The 21,795-nt window shown below is 36.5% G+C and overlaps 1 protein-coding gene and 1 non-coding gene across 5 annotated transcripts in view; both read right to left on the bottom strand.

Annotated features, from left to right (window-relative positions):
- LRCH2 (leucine rich repeats and calponin homology domain containing 2) overlaps window positions 1–21,795 on the bottom strand; it is a 250,428-nt gene that overhangs the window by 91,229 nt on the left and 137,404 nt on the right. For 3 of the 4 annotated variants that reach the window (XM_053580439.1, XM_053580440.1, XM_053580442.1), the window contains exons 15-20: window positions 18,502–18,546; window positions 9,888–9,938; window positions 7,199–7,256; window positions 6,330–6,442; window positions 6,014–6,151; window positions 5,789–5,866 (exon numbers count right to left, since the gene is read on the bottom strand). In XM_053580439.1, coding sequence (XP_053436414.1) covers window positions 5,789–5,866; window positions 6,014–6,151; window positions 6,330–6,442; window positions 7,199–7,256; window positions 9,888–9,938; window positions 18,502–18,546 — 483 coding nt within the window. The remainder of the gene's footprint in view (window positions 1–5,788; window positions 5,867–6,013; window positions 6,152–6,329; window positions 6,443–7,198; window positions 7,257–9,887; window positions 9,939–18,501; window positions 18,547–21,795) is intronic. The other variant, XM_053580441.1, reaches the window with a different exon arrangement.
- LOC128578862 (small nucleolar RNA SNORA35) lies at window positions 9,234–9,362 on the bottom strand. Its single transcript, XR_008377961.1, has one exon. It is a non-coding gene; the product is annotated as a small nucleolar RNA SNORA35 (small nucleolar RNA).

The following is a 21,795-nucleotide window of genomic DNA, read 5'->3' as shown; positions in this document are numbered from 1 at the left end:
CTACTTTAGCTTTTCTGACAGCAACTGTACAGTAGCTTTCATTTGTCTTCACTGCTCCTCTTCTACTATCCTAAATGTTTCCAAAAGAACTGTCTTCACTTTAACACTATATCCTCTTCCTGGGATTCTCATAATTTTAACCATTCCTTCTATCCTAATGACTTCCAAATCATTTATTTCCTCCCATGATCTCTCTATTGAACTCCAAATACAAATGCCAACTGGACACAGCTAAATGGATATCTAACAGACATAGCAAAATCAATGTGTCCAAAGCAGAAGTGCTTTTTCACCAAATTGTCCTTCTTTGTTCTACTTCTTGGTCAATAATACAATATTCAGTCTCTACTGACATAAACCTAGAAATCTTAACAGTTTTCTCTTTCTTCCACTCCCACAACACATTTGCCAAATACTACTGAAGATATCTCATAAAGAGTTTTCAAAAATTATCTGCTCATCCACATTTTCACTGCTGTATTTGTTGTCCTCCCAATATTTTACTTATTTAATTCAAATAACTACTGAAGTGTACACAAGAAAAGAAGAAGGTTTTGAAGTAATGACATCAGATGCCACCTTATAAATTCAAAAGAGAAGAGCAAATTAAACTAATGGCAAAAAAGAAAAGGGAAAATAATGAAGGTGAGAGAGAAAAATAATAAAGTAAAAAACAGAAGGCAATAGGAAAAAATCAATAAAACCAAAAATTAGTTTGTGAAGAAGATTTTTAAAAATTCATAAACCCCTACCTGGGTTAATCAAGAAAAAGAGAATATATAAATTACCAACATCAGGAACACATTAGTAATATCACAAGATATTCTATAAATACCAATATGATAATAAAGAGCAGTTATAAACAATATTATGACAATAACTTTGACAAATTAGATGAAATGGATGAATTCTTTGAAAGATACAACATACCAAAACTCATGCAAGATGACACAGAAATCAGAACAGCCCTATATATATTTTAAAAAGTTGAAATTATAGGCCAAGTATGGTGGCACATGCCTGTAATCCTAGCACTCTGGAAGGCCAAAGCATGAGGATCGCTTCAGTTCAGAAGTTCGAGACCAGCCTGAACAGAAGCAAGACCCCATCTTTATTAAAAAAAGAAAAAATTAGCCAGGCATCATGGTGGGAGACTATAGTCTCAGATACTTAGGTAGAAGAATCACTTGAACCCAGGGGTTTGAGATTGTTGTGAGCTAGGCTGAGGCCACAGCATTCTAGCCTGAGCAACAGAGTAAGACTCTTGAAAAAAACAAACAAACAAAAAAATAAACCTGAGGCTGGGTGCTGTGGCTCACACCTGGAATCCTAGCACTCTAGGAGGCCGAGGCAAGTGGACTGCTTGAACTCACAACTTTGAGACCAGCCTAAGCAAAAGCAAGACCCCATCTCTACTAAAAATAGAAAAACTGAGGCAAGGGGATTGCTTGAGCCTGAGTTGGAGGTTGCTATGTGCTATGACACCACAGCACTCTTCCCAGGGCGACAGCTTGAGATTATTTCAAAAAAAAATTGAAATTGTAATTAAAAACCTTCCATGAAGGAAAGCCCTGGCTCAGATGAGTTTTTATGAACTTGACTAAATGTTTTAAAAAAGAAATACTAATTCTATACATAATTGGTAAATACCAATTCTATACATAAGAAAAGAGAATTCCATGAAGAGCACTATCTCAATACCACCAGGCAAAGACATTTAAAGAAAACTAAAAACCAATATTTCTATGAACACAGACAGAAAAATCTAAAAATTTTAACAATTTGAATCTAATATAAAAACAGTAACAATAACTACGACAACAACAAAATCTATCATGATCAAGAGGGAATCTAGAGCTAAGTTAACATCTGAAAAGAAAACAACACAATTCATAATCTTAAGCAATAAAACATAATTACCTCAATAGATACAGAAAAAGCATTTGATGAAATCCAACTTCCATTGCTAAGAAATTTCAGCAAACTAGGAATAAAGGGAAATTCCTCATTCTGGTATAGGAAATCTACGAAAACGTCACACCTAACATCATAATGAAGGGGGAAAGACTGAAATTTTCCTCAAAAAGTCAGGCATAAGATAAGGATACTTAAAAGAGATAAGAACTCTTACACCTGTATTCAACATTGTACTAGAAGATCTAGCAATTAGGCAAGAAAATGAAATAAAAGACATTTGGATCAGAAAGGAAGAAGAAAAACTATTTCCTATGTAACATGAACATCCATAAGGAAAATTCTATAAAATCTACAAAAAGCTAATAGAACTGATAAATAAGCCAAGCAAGATTGTAAAATACAATATCAATATATAAACACTAGTTGTATTTCTATATATTAGCAACCCATCAGAAATTAAATTAAAGCCAGTAAACCACCATATATACAAAAGCATACAAAGTACAAAATACTTAAAGATAAATCTGTAAGATCTATACAGTAAAAACTACAAAACATTGCTGAGGTAATTAAAGAAGACTTAAGTAAATGAAGGCATTCACTTTGTTCATGGAAGGGCAGATTCAATATTGTTAAGATATAATTCTCCTGGCTCAGTGCCCATAGTTCAGTGAGTAGGGCGCCAGCCACATACACCGAAGGTGGCGGGTTCGAGCCTGGCCCGGGCCTGCAACAAAAAAAAAAAAAAAAAAAAAAACAGCCAGGCGTTGTGGCAGGAGCCTTTAGTCCCAGCTACTTGGGAGGCTGAGGCAAGAGAATCACATAAGCCCAAGAGTTTGAGGTTGCTGTGAGCTGTGATGCTACAGCACTCTACCGAGGGTGACATAGTGAGACTGTCACAAAAAAAAGGATATAATTCTCCACATATTGTTCTATAAATCCAATATAATTCCCATAATAATCTCATAAATTTTCTTTGTCTGTAAAAAGTGACAAGCTAATATTAAATTTATATGGAAACACAAGGGACCCAGAACAGCCAAAACAGTTTCGAAGAAGAACAAAGTTAGAAGACTTAAAACTACTTGATTTCAAAATCTGTGAGAAACAACACACTGTTTTACCCATGTAAATATAGGGGGAAAGGGTCCATGGAACATAATAAAGAATCCAGAAAGAGGTCCACCTATATAGAGACAAATGATTTTTTTTTTTTGAGACAGAGTCTCACTTTGTCACACTTGGTACCAAGAGTGTCATAGCATCATAGCTCACAGCAACCTTAAACTCCTGGGCTGAAGTGATTCTCTTGCCTCAGCCTCCCAAGTAGCTGAGACTACAGGCACTGACCACAACGCCTGGCTATTTTTAGAGACAGGGTTTCGCTCTGAGTCAGGCTGGTCTCAAACCTGTGAGCTCGGACAATCCACCTGCCTTGGCCTCCCAGAGTGGTAGGATTACAGGAGTGACCCACTACACCCAGCCAGACAAATGGTTTTAGAAATAGATTCAAAGGCAAATGAATTGAGGAAGGATGGGCTTTTAATCAAATATGAGAAAGACTGGATGCCCAACATGAGAAAGTGAATTTGGGGAAATTCCTCAAATTCATAAAAGGGCATCTAAAAAACCCTACCCTAAGTGATAAAAAGACTAAATATTTTCCTTAAGATCAAGAGCAAGACAAGATGTTCACTATGCACCATCTTTATTCAACATTGTGCCAGGGGTTCTAGTCTATGGTCATAACACCCCAAACCATCTCAGTTATACTAGATGTTCTAACTAGCACAATTAGGCAAGAAAAAGAAATGAAAAGCATCCATACTGAAAAGAAAGTAAAACTATCTCTGCTTTCAGATGACACAATTTTATATAAAGAAAACCCTAAGGCATGCAAACACATACAAAAAAAAAAAAAAAAAACTATCATAATAAAAAAAATGAGAATATAAGATCCACAAAAGAAAATCACTTCTAGGCCGGGCACAATGGCTCCCACTTGTAATCCCAGCACTCTGGGAGGCCGAAGTGGGTAGTGCTTGAACTCAGGAGTTTGAGACCAGCCTGAGCTAAAGGGAGTGCTTGAACTCAGGAGTTTGAGACCAGCCTGAGCTAGAGGGAGTGCTTGAACTCAGGAGTTTGAGACCAGCCTGAGCTAGAGCGAGACCCTGTCTCTTAAAAAAAAAAAAAAATAGGGCGACGCCTGTGGCTCAGTGAGTAGGGCGCCGGCCCCATATACCGAGGGTGGCGGGTTCAAACCCGGCCCCGGCCAAACTGCAACAGAAAAATAGCCGGGCGTTGTGGCGGGCGCCTGTAGTCCCAGCTGCTTGGGAGGCTGAGGCAAGAGAATCGCGTAAGCCCAAGAGTTAGAGGTTGCTGTGAGCCGTGTGACGCCACGGCACTCTACCGAGGGCGGTACAGTGAGACTCTGTTGCTACAAAAAAAAAAAAAAAATAGCCGGGCATTGTGGCAGGTGCCTGTAGTACCAGCTACTTGGGAGGCTGAGACAGGAGAATCACTTTAGACCAAGAGTTTGAGGTTGATATGAGCTATGATGCCATGGCACTCTATCGAGGGCAACAAAGTAAAATTCTATCTCAGAAAAAAAAAAAAAAAAAAGAAAATCACTTCTGTTTCTATACAATAGCAATAAAATATCTGAAAGTAAAATTAGGAAAATAATTATATTTATAACAACATAAATTAAGGATTTAATTTAACAAAAAAAATGAAAGTCTTATATGTTAAAAGTTACATACCACAAATAAACTTAACATTGTAGAAATAACCTTACAAAGATAAGGTTATTATAGATAAATGAAAAGACATCTAATGTTCATGGATCAGAACACTAACTATTGTGATGATAACAATATTCCCTGAACTGTTCTGCAAATTCAATACGATTCCTAACAAATTCCTACTGGCTTTTTTAAAGAAATCGACCAGCTAATCAATCCTAAAATTGGCATGTATACAATGAATCCAGTACAGCCAAAACAACCTTGAAATACAACAAAGTTGGGGAAGACTCACACCTCCTGATCAAAATGTATCACAAAGCTACAGTAGCAAGACTGTGTGATACTGAAATAAGAAATACAGTGGGAAAGAAATTGAGAGTCCAGAAACTGACCACTTGCAACTGATTTTTGACAATGGTGCCAAGATAATTCAATGGGAAAAAGAAGAGTCTCATTAACAAATAGTGCTGGGAAAACTGGATAGCCACATGCAAAAGTATGAATTTGGACCTCTGCTTCACATCATGAACAAAAGTAATCTCAAATGGACCATAGACATAAATGTAAGCCCTAAAAGCATAAAACTTTTAGAATAAAATATAGGTGTAAATCTTTGTAACCTTGAATTAGGCAATGTTTTCTCAAACATTACATCAAAAACATAAGTAACAGAAGAGAAAATGATCCCATCAAGAAAGTAAAAAGACAACTTTAAAATTGAAGGAAATAGTTTTATAAATCAAGAATCTTGTAAGCAACTTGTACCCAGAATACATACAGAGTTCCTACAACTCAATAATAAAAAGATGAATAATTCAATTAACAGATGGACACAGATTTTGAATAGACATTTCTCTGATGAATATATACAAATCAATAAGCACATAAAACATGCTCCACATCAGTAACCATTAGAGAAATGCAAATCAAACCACAATGAGCTACCACTTCACAATTGCTAACATGGCTAAAATCAAAAAGGTAGGCAGCAACCACTGTTGGTGAGGATGTGGAGAAATTAGAACCCTCATATATGGCTGGTCATAGGGTAAAATGGTATTCTGGAAAATATTTTGGTAGTTTCCTCAAAAAACTGCTCATTTTGTTAGATAAATAACAATTACCTGTGAGACACCCAGCTTTTTACAAGCATCAAGAAAATTTTCTACATTTCTTCGACATTTTGCCATGCTCAGTTTGGGCTGTAAATAAAAGGGAGAAAGGATGTATTTTTAGAAATTTTTATATAGAACTTACACTGAAATTTTAGTTTATTGAAGTTATTTAAGGACAGTTTTGAGAAGCTAGATCTCCTTTTTGAGAACTAATAAACAATAAACAAAACTTACCACTGCTGGTGATGGTACATGAATACTAGCTACAGAGCGTGGCCTTATATGATTGGCTAAATGGCAAAGAACAACCCCATCCATCAGTGCAGCTCCAATGTCATCAGGCAAAATTACTTTTAACCTGGATTCAAGATTCTATAAAAAAAAAAAGGGTATATATTATACATATTCTACCTTAAATATACATTTACATTATTAAGCATTATAATTCAAAAATTTTAAGGAGTACTGAAAATAAAATACATACGCTTTGTTAATTTTCCAAGTTAAACCCATTTGTACACACCAGATCTGAAAGGTCAATCTGACTTACATTACGCAGTTGTCGTATTTGCTCTCGCTCTTCCCGTAAATGTTCCATCTTCCTTCTCATTGTAAATCCTGGATCTGCTGCCCCATATTCCTGGCGAGATGAGCGACTGAAAGCTATATAAAAAAGAAATTTCCTAACTTGTTACAAAGCTAATAGGCAAGAGCAACCATCATGGGGAAAGAGGCATGATAAAAACACCAGTGTAGAATTATAAGACACTATTGCTTACTAATACATTCTAAATAAGTGTTGAAGAATATACCTGAACTCCACTTATCTGCATAATTAAAAGCAACAGGAAGGACAAGTGTAATGATTTCTACCACCTATACATGTTCTTATTTAAATATATGTTTATAAGAAACTTATAACCCAGGTTAAAACTTATTATTTAACATATGTCAGCCTTTTATCTTTAAAGAAAAAGGAAATTATTCTTGAAGGTCAATACAGTTATTCAGGAATAGAAACTATAATTCAATACCTTGCCAAGTAACATGGATCCATTTTCTTTTGGGCTTGCCAAATGCGAAAAGATCCCGTTTTAAAACCACAATATAATGAAGTGCTATAATTTCAAAGTGTTTGGTCTGCTGGCAGAGTGGTCATTCTAACAGCAGTCACAGTAGAGTAGAAATGAGACTGCAGTATATCTAAGGCAAAAAGCTGAGGTTTCAGGAGCTTGAAGGTAAAGAGGAAGAAAGAAATGGGAATGGGAATTGGAAAGACAAATAAGGTTAAGAGAAAATTATTTTTAAGAGAGGGGAAAGAATCTACGTGTACTTAAAACTATGGAATAAAACCCATTTAAGCTGAGAGACTAGTTTCAAATATAACCAATACATTTTATTTTGAGAATATATATTTACCTGATCTAGGCTTTAAGCCAAAGGGACCATGTGAAAAACTATCAGTTCTCTCATAGTCCTAAAAAAGAGAAAATAAATAAGATCTCTTTTCTTTCAAAATAATCAAAGTATTTATTTATATCCATTCAATTTTGAGAAATATTTGTTTCCATGATTAGTAGACAAAAGTAACTAGCATTTTGATTCAAGTTGATGCATTTCACTTGTAAGCAGTCAATAAATATTTGCCAAGTGACCTGACCACACAAGTCTTTAAATACTTCTCTCTCATAGTATAAGGAAAATGAAAATCATTACTGAAATACATAAAATATACTATTTTTTAAAAAAAGAGCCAGAGTAAATTCTCCCAAAAATAAAGTAAGCTTCAAGTGAAAAGTGAATTCAGCATATACTCAATATCCCCTACATATTTAACACTTAATGAGATGGAGCAGAGATCCTCCTTAGGAGCCTGCTGGGCCTCACCCCCACTCCCCTGGCCTAAAAATAAAGGAAAAATAAAATCCCTTTAAAGAAAATTCCCAAGCACCTAGTTTAGGCCTTCAACCAGCAATTAGAAAAGAAAATGAATGAAGATTATAATAACTTAAACTATATCCACCCAAGTAAGTCAGAGTCACAAGATGTTTGGTTCCCTATAGAAACTAAAGATAACATCTTAACATATGTCCTTAAGTTGTTTTTAGAAATCAGGACCCTTGCCCAATGGAAAATGGGTCTACTTTCATGTAGCCTTCAGACACACTAAAACCAGAAATAGATAACAAGTCCTGGAAATTTCCCAGCCCTCAACTCACTTTGAAAACCCCCTCACCTCTGCCTTTAAAACTCCTTGCTCATTATCAGTTTTCAGCCTTTTGGTAAAGATCAAGTGTAGTAAAAAATCCTTGCTCATAAGCCATCAGGGCATTTAGGTCTTAAGTGCTGGCTGCCCATTCTCCTTGCTTGGCACCCTACAATAAATGTCTTTCTTTCTCTGTGAATTCTTGTGTCACTGTTTGGCTTTGCTACACCAGGCAAGTTTGTTGAGTAGCATTAACAATGAGTAATCTGAAGCAAATCTATATATTCATACTAATAAAGGCTATAGAACAATAGATGATAAATTATTATTTCTTCTACGTGAATGTACATTATTCAAAAGTGCTTCATACACAGTGGCTTGATCTGGAAAGATTTGTAGTATTTTTAAATAAACCTGAACTTAGAGTAAGAAATCTTAGGCTATGTCTTCAACACAATATTTAATTTCTCTATCACTGTTTCTTCATCTTTCAAATGAGGTTATTATGAAAATTAAGTTAACTAAATGAAACTACTCTATAAACTGCACAGAGATAAAACAATATAATGTTAGCACCTTATTTAATCTGTATAACAATTCTGTGAAGTAGATAGACCTAGCCTTCCATCACTTGTCTGCCATTTACTGACTAAGTTCTTTGGGAAAGTTGTCAATCTTAGCTGTAAAATGATGGTGATGATACCTATTTCGTGGCATTGCTATTAGGTTCAAATGTACAGGCAAGGACTTTCTTAATATAAAGCACTACACTAATTGGTCTTACCATTTTCCATTCACATATGAAATAGAAGCGATCAGAATTCTGTAGATTATCTGAATCTTCTGCTGATTATCATGTGATATGCAGTCCAAGCTGAATGTTAGCTGAGCTATCAAAACACATACATGCTTACCACCCTATCCATTCACAAGCCTCATAGTTTGTCTTCATTATTTTGGTTAGGTTAAATTGTTATTAATTCCTAGGCAAAATTTCACTTGCCTAAATGCAAACAAAATTATATTATAAAAGTAATATAATTTATTTGAGAAAGTTGGTACAAATACTCTCCTCACTGAGCACAGACCATAAAATCATAAAGTAAACAGACAAATAAACAGTATAATAGTTGTAAAGCAATAGTTTTAACCAAACCACCAGAGTATTTGATTGAGATTTCACAAGCTGTAACTTCCATATATCCATTCTTCCCATACTATCCCCTTAAGATCTAAGATGCCAAGAAAATGTGTAACCTCCTGTCGATAGGAACAACCCACTGCAGGGATGTTTCTCGTGGAAAAAGGAAGTTTCTATTGCATTGCTTTCAGACCTAACTGGTTACAAGAAAAACCAAAGGCCATTGCACAATGCTAAATGACTTTTTTCATATTTAAAATTTGAAAGCTGCTCTTAAACTCCATTATTTATTTATTTTATTTTCATTATTTACTTTTTTAGAGATAGTGTCTCGCTCTTGGTTAGGCTGCTCTCAAACAAATAAGCTTGGCAATCCATCCACCTTCTACTTCCCTGAGAGCTAGAATTACAGGTGTGAGCTACCACACCTGGCTTACCATTTACTTTAAAATACAGATGAATCAGAAAACATACATTTCATAACGTGATTTTTCTTTGATCTATGAACATTTCCCAGTAAGAAAATCATAAATAAATGATACTGTCAATATTTATACAAAGGATGGTATTCTTTGAATTTTTATACACCAGAAGGTCTGTATAAATTAGTCTACCAGGGATTTAAAGATAGAGGTGAATAAATTACATTGTTAAAAATATTAGGTTTGAGAGAAGAAGCAAATAAGAACTCTATATAAAGCATAGAAAGCATAAAACATATTTCAAAAGCACATAAAAACATATAAAAACAGAACTTGTACCTCAGATGATACTGGAGATTGTGGTGACATATTAGCATTGTCACTGTCTTGCTAAAATATGAAAATAAAAAGATGAAAATATGAAATCATAATACAAATGATGAGTTAAACACAAAAAAAGGAAAATAAAAATTGTTTTGGTCAACTACTAAGGAAGAATCTGCACCATCTAGGACCTTACCACTCAAAGTGTAGTCTATGAACCAACAGCACAGGTATCCTCTGGCAATTTGTCAGAAATGTAGAAACTCAGGCCCCACCCAAGATGTGCATTTCAGTAAGATCCAAGTGATTCTAAGTATACAACTTTTATAATTTGAGAAGTACTGTTGTAATAGCAATGACCTATTAACAATCAGAGACATGTAAATGAAAACATGCAAAAGGTCCATCACCCCAAAGAAGAATTCACATCTGGAAGATTATATATAAAATATAGGCTTAAAAATGATTACAAAATATTAATTTAATAAAATATGAAAAGGTTCATGATTTTTGAATGACTATTCTACTGCCAACCTAATATGAAACTTTTCACATTCACCCTTGAATATGCATACCACTTAGAACATTTACTCATTAATTCATCAGACAACTACTGCCTACCTACTGTATGTCAGACATTCTTCTAGACACTGAGAATATTGAAATTTAGTAAAATATCATCCATTCAAGAACCTTTCAGTCTATGAGGAAAACGAACTCATGTATGCAAGCAAGATAGAATTCTCAGAACAATACAGAGCTATGCATGGCATATTATGAGGCACAAATAACAGGCACATGGGAGAGTAAGTGTCTGAGTGTTTACAGAAAAAGAAGGAACATTTCAAGATGAGAAAACAAGAACAAAGGTAAAGAAGCAAAAAATGGAAGGATGAGCACAAAAAAACTTGGAGCACTTCTGTATTGCTGGAGGGTAAGATGAAAGAAGGACAAGTTGTAAGTTGAGGTTGATATGGTAAGCAGGAGCTTTATAAACAAGGATCTAGAATTTACCTTCTAGCTTATGAGGAGAACTTTAAGGTTTCTAAGCAAGAGAATGGCCTGAACTATATGTGTTCTTTGAAATGATCATGGGGGTGAGGGGGGGCAGCGCAAGATGGTGGATTAGAAACAGCTCCTTATTAGCCACTCAATGTGAGACAGGGCACTAGAACTCCAGTCACCTTTGGCTGGGGGAACTTACACGGGGACATTACTCTGAGGGAACAGTGAAACAGTGGTGGACTCCAGGAGCAGGAGAGGAGGTTTGCTGCTGAGGAGAGCTGGCACATGGGGCAAGTGCTCACTTACAGGCAGGGTAGCCCTCATGCTACCTGGGGGAGAGGAAAGGGCTGTCCTATAGTTTATTGATTTTAGAATAAACAGCTCTAGCAAGCAGTTTAAACTGCTTAAACTAGTGAGGGGACTCAAAAAATGCCCAGTGGCCAAGATTGAATACTTGGCAGGGTAGATCTCCCATTGACGTGGCTGCTAAACAGGTGTGCCACTGTGGGAAGGCTACATCAGAAGAACAGTTAGCAGGATCCTAGTGCATGGCTGGCTCTGGTGCAGTGCTGAGCTCAGGCAATTATTCTTGGGGGCTGAACAGACCCTGCATCCTCAGGGAAAACCACGTGGTTGTCAGGGGGCACTGTTTAACGTGCCTCCTAAGGAAGGTGGCTGGTGCTTTAGGACCCCAATCACAACGGGACTAAAAGCTGATGACGTGACCAGGCCTTAATTGAGATCAAATGAGCCATAAAGACAGGACCCAAATGCCTCTGCAACTAGAAAATGGCTTCCACTTTCCATTTTATATACAGAAAAAGCCGCATATGTGTTCTCCATCTCCTAACACCATACTGCCATTTGGTGTCCAGGCAATATGCTGCAATGTATATAAAAATATTTACATATATATGTATACACACACACATCTTCCATATTTTGCTCCTTTTCACAATTTTTTTCTTAGTTCTTTTTCCCTCTGTTTTGTTATTTTTGTTGCTTTTTTTGGTCTGATTACATTTTTATTTTTTCATTTTTTCTTTCTTAAATAGCAAGGGCTCCTCCATTTTTGTTATGGTTTTTCAGGCCCCTTAATACTTTCCTCCTTTTTTACTTCTCTCCTTTTCTCTCTCTTTTGGTAGAGACTTTTCTACTTTCTCACCTTTCCCACATACATTTCCCAGCTACTTGGGAGACTGAGGAAAAAGAATCACATGAGCCCAAGAGTTTGAAGTTTCTGTGAGCAATGGTGCCACAACACTCTACTGAGGGGAACAAAGGAAGACTTTGTCTCAAAAAAGAGAAAAGATCAACTAGAAACAAAAAAGTAAGATCTCTAATAACCTCAATCAGAAACGAAAAAGGTGAAATAACCACAGATACCACAGAAACTCTATGCCCAGAAATTTGACAATGTGGAAGAAATGGACCAATACCAGGAATCACACCATCTCCCTTGACCGTGAAGAAATAGATCTCTTGAACAGAACAACAGCAAGCACTGAGATCAAAGAAATAACAACAAAATCTTTCAACAAAAAAAAGTGCTGGAAGAGATGGCTTCACACCAGAATTCTATCAAAACTTGAAAGATGAGCTTGTATCTATAATGCAGAAACTACTCCAATACATTGAGAAGGAAGAAACCTTCCCCAATGCTTTCTATGAAGCAAACATTACCCTGATACCAAAACCATAAAGGACTCAACTAAAAAGTAGACCTGCATACCAATTTCACTAATGAGTATCAATGTAAAAATACTTAAAATAAAAAAATACTTAAAATCAATAAAATCTTAGCCAATAGATTACAGTTACACATTTAAAAAATTATGCATCATGATCCAGTAGCCTTCATCCTAGGGATGCAAGGCTGGTTTGACGTTCACACATCCATAAATGTAATTTACCATATTAATACAAGCAAAAACAAAGACCATATGATCCTCTTAATAGATGCAGAAAAAAGCATTTGACAAAATTCAGCATCCTTTTCTAACAAGAACATTTAAGAATATAGGCATAGGTGGCACATTTCTTAAACTGATTGAAGCCATTTACAATTAACCCCCAACTAACATCATACTGAATGGAGTAAAACTGAAAGCTTTTCCACTTAGAACAGGAACCAGATAAGGATGTCCTTTATTGTCCTGCTATTCAACATAATGCTGGAAGTTCTAGCCAAAGCAGTCAGACAAGAGAAGGATATAAAGGGAATCCAAATGGGGGCAGAGTAGGTCAAACTTTCACTCTTTGCCGATGATATGATCTTATACTTAAGAGAACCCCACAGACTTAACTACAGACTCCAGCAAGTAATCAAAAAATACAGTAACATCTCAGGGTATAAAATCAATGTTCACAAATCAGTAGCCTTTGTATACTCCAATAACAGACAAGTTGAGAAGCTAATTGAAGACATAATTCCCTTCACAGCAGCTTCAAAGAAAATGAAATACCTAGGAATATACCTAACAAAAGAGGCAAAGAACTTCTACAAAGATAATTAGGAAACTCTAAGAAAATAGCAGAAAACATTTTTAAAATGGAATAATATACCATACTCTTGGCTGGGAGGAATCAACACTGTTAAAATGTCTATATTAAAAATGCAATCTAGGGCGGTGCCTGTGGCTCAGTGGGTAGGTCGCCAACCCCATATACTGAGGGTGGAGGGTTCAAGCCCGACCCCAGCCAAACGGCCACAAAAAATAGCCAGGCGTTGTGGCAGGCACCTGTAGTCCCAGCTTCTTGGGAGGCTGAGGCAAGAGAATTGCCTAGGCCCAGGAGCTGGAGGTTGCTGTGAGCTGTGTGATGCCATGGGACTCTACCAAGGGCAATAAGGTGAGACTCTGTCTCTACAAAAAAAAAAAAAAATGCAATCTACAGATTCAATACAATCCCCATTAAAATACCAACATCATACTTTGAAAAACTGCAAAATTTTTCTTCATTTTGTGTGGAACCAAAAATACCCCCACATATCCGAGGCAATTCTTAGTAATAAAAACAAAGCTGGAGGCATCACTCTACATGACATTAGGTTATATTACAAGTCCACAGTGATCAAACAGCATGGCATTGCCGCAAAAACAGAGACACAGACATATGGAAACAAATAGAAAAGCAAGAGATGAAACCAGTTTCTTCTAGCCATCTGTTCTTTGATAAACCAAATGAAAGCCTACACTGGGAGAAATAATTCCTACTCAATCAATGAGCTGGAAGAACTGGATAACCATGTAAAAGACTGAAACTGGACCCACCCTTTTCACCACTTACAAAAATTGACTCAAGATGGATAAAGGATGTAAATCTAAGACATGAAATAAGAAAAATCCTAGAAGAAAGTGTGGAAAAAACTCTTAAGGATCAGCCTGGGAAAAGATTTTATGAAGAAGACTTCTTTGGCAATTGTAACAACAACAAAAATAAACAAAAAGGACTTAATTAAACTGAAAAGCTAATGCACAACTAAGGGAACAAGATTAAAGCAAACTGACAGCTTCAGAATGCAAAAAAAAATTTTTTGCATGTTAGGAATCTGACAAAGGCTTGATAACTAGTATCTACAGAGAACTCAAATTAATCAACAAAAAAAGAGCAAACAATCCCACCTATCACTGGGCAAGAAACAGGAACAGAACCTTCTTGGAGGAAGTCTGGCAAATCACTAACAAACATAAAAAAATGTTCATTAACCTTTATCATCAGAGAAATGCAAATCAAAACCACCCTGAGATATTACCTAACTCTAGTAACATTAGCCCACATCACAAATTACCAAAGTTGCAGATGCTGGTGGATGTGGAGAGAGGAGATCACTTTTACACTGTTGGTGGGACTGCAAACTCAATACAGTCTCTTTGGAAAGAAGTATGGAGAATCGTCAAAGAACTCAAATTAGACTTCCCATTTGACCCCACAATCCCACTACTAGGCATCTACCCAGAAGAAAAAATACAATTTGATCATAAGGACATTTGTAGTAGATTGTTTATCACAGTTCCATTTACAATTGCCAAGATGTGGAAACAACCTAAATGACAATCAACTCAGGAATAGTTTAACAAACTGTGAAATACTATTCAGCCATAAGAAAAGATGGTGACTTTAAATATTTTGTATTAACCTGGAAGGAGGTGAAACACATTCTTCAATACTAATATAAAACCAGTAGACGATCTAATACACGCCAACATAGGAGTAAAACTCAATTTAATTCAAGTTGGAGGAGAGGGGGAATGAGGGAGAGGGAGATTGGTGTATTCTCACTAAATGGGCACAATGTAGGGGTATATGTCACACCTTTTGCATGTGGGACACAACTACAAGAGGGATTCTACCTAAAAACTTTAAAAGCTGTGATCTGGGTATTTGTATCCTCACATTAACCTGAAATAAAAAAACCAAAATGATCATTCTGGCTGCAGTGAGAATGAACTTGAGAAAGGGAAAACAACAGGGAAGCTTCTGCAGTAGTCCAGGTAAGAAATGATGCCAGGGCAAATAGCAGAAATAAAAGTGGGAAATGTATGCAAAATATTTCAGTAAAAATAAATAAATAAATAGTATGCCTTTGCCCCTCAATAGATAGTGAGGCAGGGAATAAGGAGACAAGGAAAACAGCCAAACTGAATCTGTAGCAAGGTATTCACTAAATGTTTTATATAAAAGGCCAAATAGTAGGCTTTGTAGGCCATATGATCTCTGTAGCAACTAGTTTTCCTTTATCCACGGTGGATACATTCCAAGCCCCCAGTCGATGCCTGAAACCACAGAGGGTACTGAACCCTTTATACACATATATACACACACTGTTTTTTCCTATACATTCATACCAATGGTAAAGTTTACTTTATTAATCAGGCATAAGAGATTAATATCATTTGCTAATAAAATAGAAAACTGTAATACACTGTAATAAAAGTTAAGTGAATCTAGTCTCTCTCCCTCTCTCAAATATCTTACTGTATGATAATCACCTATTTTCAGACTGCAGTTGACCATGGGTAACTGAACCCTTGGAAGGAGAACCAGCAGATAAGGAGTAGAGGCACTTCTGTACTCAGCTCTTCCACTGTAATGCAGAAGCAGCCATATGTAAATGTGTGTGGCTGTTTTCCAATATAACTTTACTTATAATTACATCTGGTAGCCCTGGGCAATAGTTTGGCAATCCCTGCTCTAACTGGATGGTGAATGGTGATTCCACTAACTCAGTAGTTCTCAGAGCTTGATTGCAGATTAACCTCAGATGATAAACATTAAAACCTCATTGTCCAAGAGAACCTTCTCTGACGAAGACACACAAATGGCCAAGAAACATTCGAAAAACTGCTCATTGTCCCTGATCGTCAGAGAAATGCAAATCAAAACCACCCTGAGATATCATCTAACCCCAGTGAGAATAGTCCACATCGCAAAGTCTCAAAGCTGCAAGTGCTGGCATGGATGTGGAGAGAAGGGAACACTTCTACACTGCTGGTGGGACTGCAAACTACACAACCTTTTTGGAAGGAAGTATGAAGAATCCTCAAAGAATTCAAATTAGACATCCCATTTGATCCCGCAATCCCATTATTAGGCATCTATCCAAAAGAAAAAAATCCATTTTATCCTAAGCACATTTGCACTAGACTGTTTATTGCAGCTCAATTTACAATTGCCAAAACGTGGAAACAACCTAAATGCCCACCGACCTAGGAATGGGTTAATAAACTGTGATATATGTATACTATGGAATACTTACTATTCATCCATTAAAAAAGATGGAGACTTTACATCTTTTGTATTAACCTGGATTGAGTTAGAACACATTCTGCTTAGTGGAGAAGCAAAAATCCAATGTACTCAATTCTAATATGACAGCAGTAGATGATCTAATATAATGTAGGGGGTAGGGGAATGAGGGATGGGGCGAGAGGAGGAGAGAGGAGGGTGGGGTCACTTTGTATGGCACATCTTTTGGGGGTGGGACATAATTACAAGCACGACTTTACCTAACAAACGCAATCAGTGTAACCTAATTCTTTGCACCCTCACTGAATCTCAAACAATAATAATTTAAAGAAAACCTCCTTGCCCAGGCCACACCACATCACACCACATGCCAATTAAATGAAAATATCTTGAAGTGAGACTCAAGTACCAATGCTTTAAATCTTTAAAGCTCAGCAGGAAATTCCAATATGCAGCCAAGGTTGAAAGCCACTGCACCAACTGCTCAACACTATGGAAAATTGAGTTTAGAAGCAAAAATGAAAAACTTAGTTTTGAATATGTTGAGCCCTAGTGGGTCTATGTTATCTATCCAGCAGAGAGTCTAAGCAGGTAGGAAGATGGATATAAGATTACAAGAGCCTGAAGCTCAGGGTAGATGTCTATACTAGAGACAACTCTGAGAGGCCGCAGCAGGTATTCAGGTGTTATTTACTGAAGCCTTAAGAGTTGATGAAGCCATTCTAGAGACCATGCAGTGGACCATGCCCTGGGGAACAACAGTATTTGGGAGCAAACCAAGATCTTGTGAATGCAAAGCTAGGGGTAAGTGTACAAGAACTGACTGTGTTCATGTACAGGTAAATATTACCAAACAACCACACAAAACATGTCATTTAGGCTTAATTATAAATAATAACAGTGAAAGATGACCAGCTACTGGCTGAGCTGCCTTTTATTTATCCTGATGTATACTATGGGAGAGGCCATGGAGAGAAATAGGCATCTGGGCTGGGGAATGATCAATCACTTGACTCTATTTATTGTTTTGTGATTCTATTTCCTAAAAAAAAGGCATTTACTGAAGCCTGCCAAGTACTCAACATCAAATTAACTATCAATTCCCCTAACCAAAAACATACAAAAACTTAAGTATTTAAGGCGATGAAAATTTATCATTTCAATAAAGCTAGGTTGCTGCACAGTTTATTAAGTTGGTGCAATAGAAAAATTTATGGTAATGCACAAATTGTAGAAATATAATTTCAAATTTTAAAATAGTGCACAAAGGGTAGCACCTGTGGCTCAGTGAGTAAGGCGCTGGCTTCATATACCAAGGGTGGTGGATTCAAACCCAGCCCCAGCCAAACCGCAACAAAAATAAACAGCCGGGCTTTGTGGTGGGCGCCTGTAATCCCAGCTACTCAGGAGGCTGAGACAAGAGAATCACCTAAGCCCAAGAGCTGGAGGTTGCTGTGAGCTGTGACATCACAGCACTCTACTGAGGGTGACAAAGTGAGACTCTATCTCTTAAAAAAAAAGTGTACAGAATTTGTGGAAAGAGTTCCTATACAAAGTTTCTAAAAAATCTCAATTGACAAACAGGCTAATTTAGAAAGATAGGAAAAATAAACTTAAATTCATGGGGTATAGGTACAAGATGAATAACAATGAAATTCTAAAACTGAATTATTAGTTAATTGTGTTCTAAAGGACATATAGAAATGAACTAATTAATAATTGTATTATGATGCTTGAACATTTTTATTATTGGAGAAAACCCATGTATTAAATCAATAACAAAGAAACTGAAAGATTGAAATTTATTATCGTTCAGCCAACTCAATATGGTAAGTAAACATCTCAAATAATTATTGAAATTATCCTCTTTTCTCACCTCATCATTTTCATTCCCACTTGAACTCTTCCTCGTTGATTTATACTGAAAAATATTAAAAGCACATACTTTATTTTTCCTTGAACATGAATTCTCCACTAGTAAATTATGTGTGAGGCTTATTCATATTTTGGCACTTTTATTAAATTACTTGATATTAAGTTTAAGTAAATAACAAGTTTAAATAGTCCTACTACTAATAACTAACACATATAATGATTTCTATGTGCAAGCTATTGTTCTAAGTACTTTACAAAGATCAAATAACATTTATTTCCTAAGCTAAGCCCACTTCCCATTCATTCAGGTTTGCAATCTGAGGGTTGTCTTAGAGTGTTTTTCTTAATTCATTATATCCAACATATCATCACACCAATTCTTTTGATCTCTCTTGGACTTACCTCTTCTGGATTCTCACAACTACCTCCCTGTTCCAGTCTAATTATCTCACATCTGCTCTGTTATCTTACCATTCTAATATGTCATCTACTGTTAAGAAACCTACTGCTTTCAGCTTTAAAAAAAACACCACATTAAATGTACATATTCATTGTACAATAATTATAATAACAGTAATAGCTAACACTTAACACTAGTGCGTACTATATGCTAGGCACTGATTGAAGCGCCTTACATGTGTTAACCCATTTAATCTTCACAACAACCCTGTGAGCTAAGCCCCATTTTCCATTTTACAGTGAGACAGATATAACACACTCAATATAAAAAATACTAACAGATGAATCAAGGAAATATAGCATGACAACCACTGTCAATGATCCTGCAAATCAGTGGCAGATTAACCTTCTGTTTGCAACTCATGCCTATTCTGCTGAAAAACTTACTTTCAAATTATGCCCAAACTCCTCTGCCTGGCATTCAAGATTCTATTAAAGGTCCCCTTTATATATGCAGTGTTACCTTCCATAACCCTTAGAAAAAATAAATAACCTACCTGATACCTCAAACTGGGGAGTGAGCTGTTAGGGATTACAAATGCAAGACATATTTCTCTATGGTGTCTCCTATAACAACCACCAGCAATTTACCAGTGTGCTCTTCCAGCTAAGACCACACACACCCTCAATATACTTTCAACCCAGGGTTCCGGAGTCACTGAATGGCACTGGCATGTATGTGCAAGATAACTTATTTGTCAACCCTAGGCAAGAGTCACTTATTTTTAGTTCTATAGTACTTAATGAAACAGTGACATTTGAGTGAATAATATGCTAATATTCATTAACTACTCACTCTGAGGCAAATGCTATTCTAAGTACTTTTACATAATTTAATAATTATAACAATCATGTGAAGGAAGATACAGGCATACTGTAAATAAATAAAAAGGTGTTTTATTGAGGTCTGCTTTATTGTGCCTAACAGATAACTGTGTTTTTTACAAATTGAAAGTCTGTGGCAACCCTGCATCAAGCAAGTCTCTCGTACCATTTTTCCAACAGCATTTCCTCACTTTGTGTCTATATCACATTTGGATAATTCTCAAAATATTTCAGATTGTCATTGTTATTATATCTGTTACAGTGATCTATGATTGATGATCTTTGATATTACTATTAAAATTGTTCTGGGGCAACGCAAACCATACCTACATAAAAGGCCATGTTCTGTGTGTTCTGACTGCTCCACTGGTCTGACTGACCATTACCCTGTCTTTCTCCTGCTCCTATTCCCCAAGACACAATAATATTGAAATTTGGCCACCAATATTAACAACCCTACAACGGCCTCTAAGTGTTCCAAGAGAAAGGAAGCATTGTACATCTCCCACTTTAAATCAAAAGCTAGAAATAATTAAGCTTAGTGAGGAAGGCTTGTTGAAAGCTGAGAGAAACAGCTAAGTTGTAAATGCAAAGGGTGTGTTCTTGAAGGAAATTCAAAGTAATACTCCAGTGAACACATAAAAAATAAGAAAGCATATCAGCTTTGGGGGGCAAGACACGATTATAAGAGGGTTTTTACCTAACAAATGCAGTCAGTGTAATCTGGTTTCTTGTACCCTCAATGAATCCCCAACAATAAATTAAAAAAATAAAAAAGAAAGCATATCAGCTTTGCTGAGAAAGTTTTAGTAGTCAGGATAGAAAAATTAAATGAATCACAATATTTCCTTAAGCCAATGCCCAATCCAGAGAAAGGCCCTAACTCTCTTTAATTCTTTGAAGGGTGAGGGAGGTGAGGAAGCTTCAAAAGAAAAATTGGAAGCTGAGAGAGGATGGTTCATGAGATTTAAAGAAAGCAGCCATCTCCATAACATGAAAGTACAAGGTGAAGCAGCAAGTGCTGATGCAGAACTAGCAGCAAGTTATCCAAGAAGATCTAGCGTAACTGATGAAGATGGCTACACAAAACAACGAATTTTCAATGTACACAAAAGAGCCTTCTATTGGAAGAAGATGCCATCTAAAACTTTCATAGTTAGAGAGGAGAAGTCAATGCTTCTCTTCAAAGGTTTAAAGAACAAGCTGACTCTCTTACTAGGGACTGATGCAGCTGCTGACTCTAAATGAAATCCAATAAGCCAATGCTCACAAACCATTCCAAAAATCCTAGGGCTCTTAAGAAGTACACTAAATCTACTCTGCCTGTGATCTATGAATGGAAGAACAACATGCAGATGATAGCATTATCTGTATACACCACGGTTTACTGAATAATTTAAGCCCACCTTTGAGAACTGCTCAGATCATAAGATTCCTTTCAAAATATCACTGCTTATTGACAGTGCCTGGTCACCCAAGAGCTTTGATGAAGATTAATGATGTTTTTATGCCTGCTAACACAACATTCATTCTACAGCCCATGGATCTGGGAGTAAAGTCAACCTTCAAGTCTCATTATTTAAGAAATGCATTTTGTGGCTCAGCTCAAGTGGCTAAAGCGCTAGCCACATACACCAGAGCTAGCAGGTTCGAATCAGGCCTGGGCCTGCCAAACAACGACAACTACAACCAAAAAATAGCCAGGCCTTGTGGTGGGCACCTGTAATCCCAGCTACTTGGGAGGCTAAGGGAAGAGAATCACTTAAGCCAGGAGTTGGAGGTTGCTGTGAGCTGTGGTGCCATGGCACTCTACCCAGGGTGACACTTGAGGCTCTGTCTCCAAAAAAAAAAAAGAAAGAAAGAAAAGAAAAGAAATATATTTTGTAAGGCTGGAGCTGCCAGAGATGGATAATTTCTGGTTGACTCCTCTGATGGATCATCTGGTTATAGTAAAATTAAAGTTTTCTGAAAAGGATTCACCATTCTAGATGTCATTACAAACATTCACAAT

Source organism: Nycticebus coucang, chromosome X (assembly GCF_027406575.1).
Source record: "Nycticebus coucang isolate mNycCou1 chromosome X, mNycCou1.pri, whole genome shotgun sequence".
NCBI lineage: Eukaryota > Metazoa > Chordata > Mammalia > Primates > Lorisidae > Nycticebus > Nycticebus coucang.
This window is presented reverse-complemented; position numbering and strand designations above follow the sequence as displayed.